This window comes from Triticum aestivum, chromosome 5D (assembly GCF_018294505.1).
Source record: "Triticum aestivum cultivar Chinese Spring chromosome 5D, IWGSC CS RefSeq v2.1, whole genome shotgun sequence".
In the NCBI taxonomy this organism is placed as follows: Eukaryota; Viridiplantae; Streptophyta; class Magnoliopsida; order Poales; family Poaceae; genus Triticum; species Triticum aestivum.
The window spans coordinates 232,113,939-232,121,649 of record NC_057808.1 but is presented as its reverse complement, the minus strand read 5'-3'; the positions used below and the strand labels follow the sequence as shown (position 1 = coordinate 232,121,649).

Here is a 7,711-nt window from a genome sequence, read left to right as displayed (position 1 = left end):
AGTTCGGCTATCTCCTTTGATAATTTAGGACCGAGGTAGTTTGTGTCGCGTCGGGGCGCAAGCCGGTAGATGGAGGCCGGCTGCATGAATGTATTGTTAAGGGATGCTTTGTCGAACTCGTTTCAAGCCCGGCAACCGAAGACGACATGCAACTCAAAGTGCCCAGGGTGTAGTCAAACTTGAAGACTAGTTTAGGGGCTACTGATAGTGTCCCGGCTGTGGGGTTCGTACTACGTCGGTTCCCTGTCGGGCTAAGGACCCCTTGGTATTCACGTGTAATTTGTACACACCCCAACTCAAATAGACAAGAGCAGGAGTAGGGTGGTGTCTTCTCCGTGAGAGTCCGAACCTGGGTAAAACCCTGCTTGTGTTACCATCGTGCCAAGTCGCCTAGTTAGGATACCCTACTCAGGGGCGGACCCAGCCCAAAATTTCAATGGGGGCCCGACTAGTGAAAACTGGGCTTCAAAGCTGAAAAAACAGAAATTTAGTTGGGGCCTAGGACCCCACTCGGCCCAACATGGGTCCGCCCCTAACCCTACCAAGGGATCTGTCGGATCTAGCTCCACACATGCTAAGATGACGCTCCTGCTCTGAGCCAAGCCCCTGGACTGCTTTCTAGAGCCGGTCTGCCGGCAAGCCTCCTGGGCCCTCAGGTCGGCCCAACACCGCGCTTCCTGGTCGATGGGCCACCCTTGTGTATTGTATCGCCACCGGAGACCAAGATGTCCGATGTTCACTTCCTCGGAGCAAAGCTAATCGTCGTTGGAGGGATGGACGTTACCACGAAGGCGGTTTCCAACCATTAGTGGTAGACTTTGAGGCAGTTCCAAACCTTCACAAACTATTGGGGGTAAATCACAAATCGATTCCTCACCAAAAATTCTACCGCATAGGAGTCTCCAACCTTCAAAAGTAACAAGATCGAATGGGAGCACATTCTTTTCTATAATTTGCACAAGTGTGCATATCATCCATTAATAGAAGAAATGGGTGAAGAGACCCTCCACCGCGGCTTGCATCGTTTGAAAATTACATCTCATCACTTACAGTTACAACCCTGCCATGGCAGTCTCCACCTAGATAACCTAGCTTACTACTCGCCACTTGCCCGCCTTGATATCCTACCAAAGAAAGAATCGAGGTCCCCCGTGAGAAGGCCCAGCCGTCTTCCAAGTTCTTCCTTCACGGTTGATGCTCGGAAGTACCTCTCGAATGGAGGTGGTAGCTTCTTCAAAAACCACATCATTCATATGTTTCCACGGCTCCCAAAGACCCAACGTGATGATGGACTTGAGATCCTTGGGCGAGTAGTCGCCGCAAGTCCTTGATGTGCACCCATCCGAGAATGGGAACACTTGGAACTTGCTTAAATCATGAAAAACATAAGTCAAGACAGAGAGGATGTGCGGATCCATGCTTGTATGAAATCCCTGAAGTAATCTTGTTTATCTTCATAAAATAGATTTCTTGTACATTGAACCTTTTTATCTTAAAAGAATCTTTTTTAGGGTTAAGTTTTCTCTTTTGGGGAACCAACCGAACGAGAGGCGAATATTTTGGCCATATATGTTATCTGCTAAAGGCACACACATGCACACCAGCCATTCACCCCCGGCACAACAAGAGGCCGCACAAAACCCTCCTCTCTGATTCTCCAAAGCGGCGGCGCGGCGGGCATGGACGGTGCCGGCATGGCGACACCGCCGGAGGCCAACACGTCGCCCGCGCCCAACGGCGGCGGCTGCGGCGGGATCAGTAAGTTCGCCCAAGATCCCCTTCTCCCTCCCCTCCCCCTCCGGCCCTCCCTCTCCCCTTCTGTCCTTCCCCTGCTGTGCTATTTTCGAGCGTCGGTTCCGGATCGTAGGTTATCTTGTTTCTTGGGCGCCCAACTTGCTGCTACTACATGTCTTATCAGAACTTGTTATAGGATGCTAGCATAGAATTTCCCCCGAGATAAAATCCCGAATTTCATCTCCAACATTGCAACGATGTGGTTTCCTGAGCCGTGGTGCGCTTGATTTTGGCGCAGGGGTCGAGAATTGCTACGTCTTCAAGAGCAGGCTGCAGGAGTACGCGCAGAAAGCCGGCCTCATGACGCCGGAGTACCAAACCCTCAAGGAGGGGCCTTCCCATGAGCCAATCTTCAAGTCCAGCGTGGTGATTAACAACGTCAAGTACGACTCGCTGCCCGGGTTCTTCAGCCGCAAGGCTGCAGAGCAGTCGGCCGCCGAAGTTGCGCTCATGGAAATCGGCAAGTCTGTGGCGTTACCAACCAATGCAACCATCCCGGCAGTCGTAAGTTGTTGATTGTTTTTTCTTTCTCAAGTCTGGCTGTGCTTATGTGAAATGGTTAGAAAGAATATTGTGGGTAGCATATGGTTAGAAAGAATTTTGTGTTCAACGTAGAAGCTAGTAAGAGGATGGATGACAATCTATCTTTCTATTCTTTGGTGGTTCTTGGGAAGAACTAACCATCTGGCCCTCTTCAATCATGTAGTGGAAAAATCACCATTTGTGCTGCTGCCTACAGCATTTACATGCTTCCTTATTCCTAAATATGAGAAACATGCTTCACGGTCCAGTTGTGATGATGCACAGATTGGGTCGACTATATGAATGCCATTATCTTCTGTGTTCCTTGTAGTTAGTCTTTGAATAGTGCCTGCAATTTTGGCCGTACTATCTTAAGGTGCATCGGTAAGCTCTTGTTTATTTCATTACTTTGCCACATTTAACATATCATTTACTCTCATTTGTGTGTGTTTATTTCTGAAGGAAATTGTTCGTATTTATCCAAGCCCCTCGTCCTGCTAGTATCTTTGCTAAATGTAGGGTTCAGTTAGTAATGAAGATGCACAACTTCTTTTGCCTCGGTTTCTGAACCATGAACCGCACAATAGGGACAATTCCGTCCTTGAGAGACAAATCCATACCTCACAGTACAAGTACTAAATTTTTGATATCACATCTAAAACCATGCTTTATAGGATTGAGTGTGCTTACTTCGTAGGAGGATGACTGAATTAGAATAATAACAGTCTAGTGTCTTTCCTGCTGTGCTTTCTTGACACATCTTACCTTGCTTTCCAGCAAGAAACTGGTCTGTGCAAGAATCTTCTTCAGGAGTATGCTCAGAAGATGAATTATGCTATTCCATCTTATATTTGCAACAAACAAGGTCCATACATATGCACCGTAGAGATTGGTGGAATACAATACATTGGTGCTACAGCACGGACAAAGAAAGAGGCAGAGATAAAAGCTGCCCGAACTGCTCTTCTTGCAATCCAAGGTATTCTTTTCGTTTGCTCATTTTGTCCTGGTTATTCACTTTCGAAATTGTACCGTTCTCATCCTTTGGGTATTGAGGTTGGACATTGGATCATCCACCGGCTTTATTAGTTGCAGGCCAATCAGAGGGTTGTGCAAATGGTACCACAAAATATATTGTTGTGCCTGGCAAAAGGCAAGCTAAGGAGATCGAGAAAAAGCCTGTTGAAACTCCAAAATCACTTAAGACCAAGAAAGGTGGTTTTAAGAAGCAACGGAACAAGAATAAATTCATCAAGAAGAATGGCCAAGTTAACGAGGAAAAGGATGAGACTGGAGTGCCTGGAGATGCTCATCATTCAGATGTCCCTATGAAGCCAGCTGTAACAACAGAAGATCCATTGACCAACACTGAAATGATACAACCTGATGAAGCTTGGCCAATCGAACATGAACCGACCGGTGACACTGCAATGCTGCAACCTGATGAAGACGCTTGGCCATCCAAACATGAACCGACCGGTGACACTGCAATGCTGCAACCTGATGGCGAAGCTACAAAAGTGGAACAGGAGCAACTCAGTGACACAGCAATGCTGCAACCTGATGATGAAGGTGGAAGAGTAGAACATGAGCAACTCAGCAACGCTCCAATGGTGCTACATAATGAGGAAGCTAGAAATGTAAAGCAGGAAGCACTCATTGGCACTGCAATGCCCCAACCTCACGTGGAAGACAGAAGAGTGGGAGCAGAGCCACCTAGAGATGCTGCAATGGTGCAATCTAATGATGAAGCTAGATGCGTAAAGCAGGAGCTACTAATTGACGCTGCAATGCCTCTCCCCAATGAGGAGGCCGGAGCAGCTGCAAATCCTGTGCCATTGAGTGACTCCATAACAACACAACCTAATGCAGAGACTACAAATATAAATGAGTCACTGAGGAATGCAGCATCAGTGCAACATAATGAAGAAGCTAGGACCGTAAACCAGGAGCCACCCAGCAGTGCTTCACTGCTGCAACTCAAGGAACCCAGAGTCGAGAACGGTGAATTTGTTTCTGAAAACAAGGGCCAAACTCTGGGAGATGCATCTCGTGAGGCAAATAGGTCCAACGAAGATGTGCCAGAAAAGTGCTCAGATAATTCATCTGCTGTTACAAGTGTGGAATGATATGTGCTGTTTGAATCAAAATGCAATGGCCTTCCAGTTTTACATCTTGATTTGCAAACTAGTAAAACCTGAATAGCTGGCTTTGCATTTTAGAAATATAATTGCATAACAGATGGGCGTACCGGCCGAGGTCGGTTGGTGCTCCATGTTGGCCATTAGTTATTAGGAAATTTGCATGATGATGTATCTCAAGTTGCTTATCTGATCAATGAACTATTAGTGAACTATTATTAATTAATAGTTGGTGTTTGTTATTATCACATGTTATGCCTTCAATTGGAGCGTTGTCCATCAAATGGCCAAAATAAATAGCAGCATGCCTGACTTATTTTCATGTGTATTTGTTTCTAAATTTTTGTAACCAAATAATAAACAAAAATTTGTCAGATGCTTGGGAGACAATAGCAGGTATTGCTGCAACTGACATAGCTATTCTGCTGTTAGTGCTAACTTAGCATATACACAACACCCCTAAACCTCAATCCTGCTATACCCTTGCACCTTCCAGACTTTATTCTCGGCCATCACCGTCCTAGCCTCTTCTGCATAATGCCACTCTCCAACATCAGCAAAGACATTCGAAAGCGATACGTAGGCGCCATCACTGCTTGGGGTCATCCTCATGATCTGCTCTGCTGCAAGCACCCCAAGTTCTTTGTTCCCGTGGATCCGACAACCGTTCGTCAGGGACCTCCAAACCGCAGGCCATGGTTGGAAAGGCATTACGTCGATCACGCCTTTCGCCTCGCCAAGGAGCCCTTTCCGCGCCAGGAGATCAACCAGGGTAGCAAAGTTGGCCCTTGTTGGATTCATACCCTGACCTTCAGACATCATCAGACTGAACACAACCTTCCCCTCTTCAACTAGCCCAAAATGGCTGCACGCTGATACAATGGCAACAAAAGTAGCTGGGGTGGGGATCAATTGAGCCTGTGTCATATCTTGGTAGAGACTGAGGGCTTCGTTGATCCGGCCATGGTTGGCGTAAGCTGTCAGCATGGTGTTGTACAGGATGGCATCGGCACTCACTGATGAAATAGTGGCAAAAGCACTCTCCGCAGCCGATATGTCACCGCACTTTGCGTACGCATCGACTAGAGCGCTCGCCACGCAGAAATGCTTCCTGTGCCCCGTCCTGACAACAATTGAATGGATACATCTGGACTGCCGGATCAATGCAGCGTTCGCACAGGCATTCAGGACTGTAGCTAGGATGAACTCGTCAGGTTTGTTCATGCGGTCACTTCTAAACAAGTTAAAAAGGAAAAGGACCTCATTGTTCAAGCCATGCTTGAGGAATGAAGTGATGATGACACCCCATGACACAAAATCCATCTCGCCAGTGTCCTCAATGACTTTCAGCGCATCCTGAACTGATCCAAACACTGCCTTTGCCTTGATCAGTGAAGTTGACACGAACTGCCGTGAAGTGACACCTTGCTTCAGAATAATTGCATGGAGTTGCTCATGGTTCCTTGCTTCATGAGATTCTCGGAAAGCAGACAAAACAGCTGAATAGGTGAACTCATCTGGTCTTTTGCCGAAGCAAACCATGCCGCGGAAGAGCCTCATTGCATCTTCAGAACAGCTGTACAGACCATAACCTGCAATCATCTCGTTCCAAGTCACAATGTTTCTGAACTTGAGGTTACAGAAGAAGCCATGTGCGCAGTTGAGTAATCCACATCTTGAAAGCATGTTGATAACTGCATTTGCTACAAGAACATCGTCGGAGTAGCCATGATGATAGGAAAGGCTGAATATCTGAAGACCAAGTGAGGCGTTCTCGTTAGCACCACTCAGCCTCAACATGATAGAGAAAGTGACTTCATTAGGCTTAGAACCCGATAGCGGCATATCAGCAAAGCAGCATGCAGCTGCTCTATCGTCTTCATCATGCGCGAAACGGGACATCAGCGTGTTCCAAGAAATCGTGTCCTTTTGCCGGATCCTACCAAAAACAGCCATGGCAATGTCCGTCAGCCCGGATCTCAAATACATATCGACAAGCGCATTCATCACGGAGGTATCAGACTCAAACATGTTATGGATGACACATCCATGAAGCCGCCGTCCGAAATCCAACTCCCCGGTGATGGAACATGCCTTGAGAGCTGAAACGTAGGTGAACATGTCAGCTGGTAGCCTACACCGGTGCATCAGAGCCGCGGCCCTCATCGCGCCATATCCACAGCCATTGGAGACATAGCCCTCCAGCATCGCGTTCCAGCACGTCAAGTCTTTGCACCGAACGTCCGCAAATGCGCGCTCCGCAGCAGCGACATGACCATGTCTGGCATACATGAGCAGCAATGAGCTTCCCAGAAAAGGATCGGCATCCACGCCGACCTTGACCGCGACGCCATGGAGCGAAGCGCCAAACTGGAGCTTGGCACGGGCCGCGGACCGATCACAGGCAGCACGGAGCGCGCTGGCGAGAGAGAACTCGTTCGGGCAGAAGCCGCTCCTGAGCATGGAGACGAACAGCCCGATGCCCAGTTCAGCCGCGCCGCAGCGTATCGAGGCGGACACCATGGCGGTCCAGGAAACCAGGTTTCCGTGCGGCATTTCGTCGAACACGGCCAGCGCGCCCCCGAGGAGCCCGCTTCTGGAGTAGGAGATGAGGAGGTGGTTCGTGGTGAAGGTGTCGCCGGACATGCCGAGCTTGAGGACCTGCGCGTGGAGGTGCGACGGTGGCCTGGAGGAGCGGGAGGCCGCGGAGAGCGCATGAGCGAGGGCGAGGGGGTCGGGCGACTTGGGGCCGGGGAAGAAGGCGGAGGAGGAACCCCTCGTTTGGAGAAGTAGTGTTGATGCTCTCATCAGTCTTTTGGAGCATTGGGGTTTGCAATCACTCAGAACAAGTACTCCACAGATTGTTCAAGTAAAAAGAAAAAAAAGAACAATGCCAATGTGCTCCTGCCATTCCCGATTTTCTCTTGTAAAAATAAAGTAGAATGCATTTAACACACATTAGACCTTGTTTGGTACTAGTATTTTTGAGGGGATTGGTGGGGATATTCCCCGCAGGGATTAGGTGAAACCCTAACCTTCACCCAATCCCTTCAAATCTCTATTTATCCCCGATCCACTAGGTAGGGGTAGTGTATTGGGTATTGAGAAAAATGCACTAGAGTTTGGGGATTTATGAAACAATGCGGGATGAAACATGTCAAATACACTAGAACCAAACGGTGTTTTGGGATATGTGGTGATTTAGGGGTTTGACCGGGATAATCCTCACCAATTCCCTAAAATACACTAGGACC

General features: G+C 48.2%; 2 protein-coding genes across 3 annotated transcripts; one reads left to right on the top strand and one right to left on the bottom strand.

Moving 5' to 3' along the window:
* The first annotated feature begins 1,547 nt into the window (after positions 1–1,547).
* Positions 1,548–4,705, top strand: LOC123120353 (double-stranded RNA-binding protein 8). Of its 2 annotated transcripts, none has more exons than XM_044540321.1 (4): positions 1,548–1,758; positions 2,033–2,298; positions 3,094–3,295; positions 3,412–4,705. In XM_044540321.1, the coding sequence occupies exons 1-4, from the start codon at positions 1,680–1,682 to the stop codon at positions 4,443–4,445; spliced, it is 1,581 nt and encodes a 526-aa protein (XP_044396256.1). In that variant the 5' UTR covers positions 1,548–1,679; the 3' UTR covers positions 4,446–4,705. The 2 variants fall into 2 exon arrangements, with proteins under 2 accessions (XP_044396256.1, XP_044396255.1); XM_044540320.1 differs by having other exon boundaries at positions 3,406–4,705.
* Positions 4,706–4,735: 30 nt separating this feature from the next.
* On the bottom strand, positions 4,736–7,293 carry LOC123120352 (pentatricopeptide repeat-containing protein At3g09040, mitochondrial). Its single transcript, XM_044540319.1, has one exon. It carries the CDS (start codon positions 7,263–7,265, stop codon positions 4,917–4,919), a length of 2,349 nt encoding a protein of 782 aa, XP_044396254.1. The 5' UTR covers positions 7,266–7,293; the 3' UTR covers positions 4,736–4,916.
* Positions 7,294–7,711: the final 418 nt, after the last annotated feature.

What these genes read in the sequence shown, in the direction of transcription:
- LOC123120352 (XM_044540319.1), bottom strand. Translation starts at nt 7,265, where the DNA reads ATGAGAGCATCAACACTACTTCTCCAAACGAGGGGTTCCTCCTCCGCC.
- LOC123120353 (XM_044540320.1), top strand. Translation starts at nt 1,680, where the DNA reads ATGGACGGTGCCGGCATGGCGACACCGCCGGAGGCCAACACGTCGCCC. An exon ending in ATGCAACCATCCCGGCAGTC is followed by an intron (nt 2,299 to 3,093) that starts GTAAGTTGTTGA and finishes CTTGCTTTCCAG; the next exon opens with CAAGAAACTGGTCTGTGCAA. An exon ending in TGCTCTTCTTGCAATCCAAG is followed by an intron (nt 3,296 to 3,405) that starts GTATTCTTTTCG and finishes CGGCTTTATTAG; the next exon opens with TTGCAGGCCAATCAGAGGGT.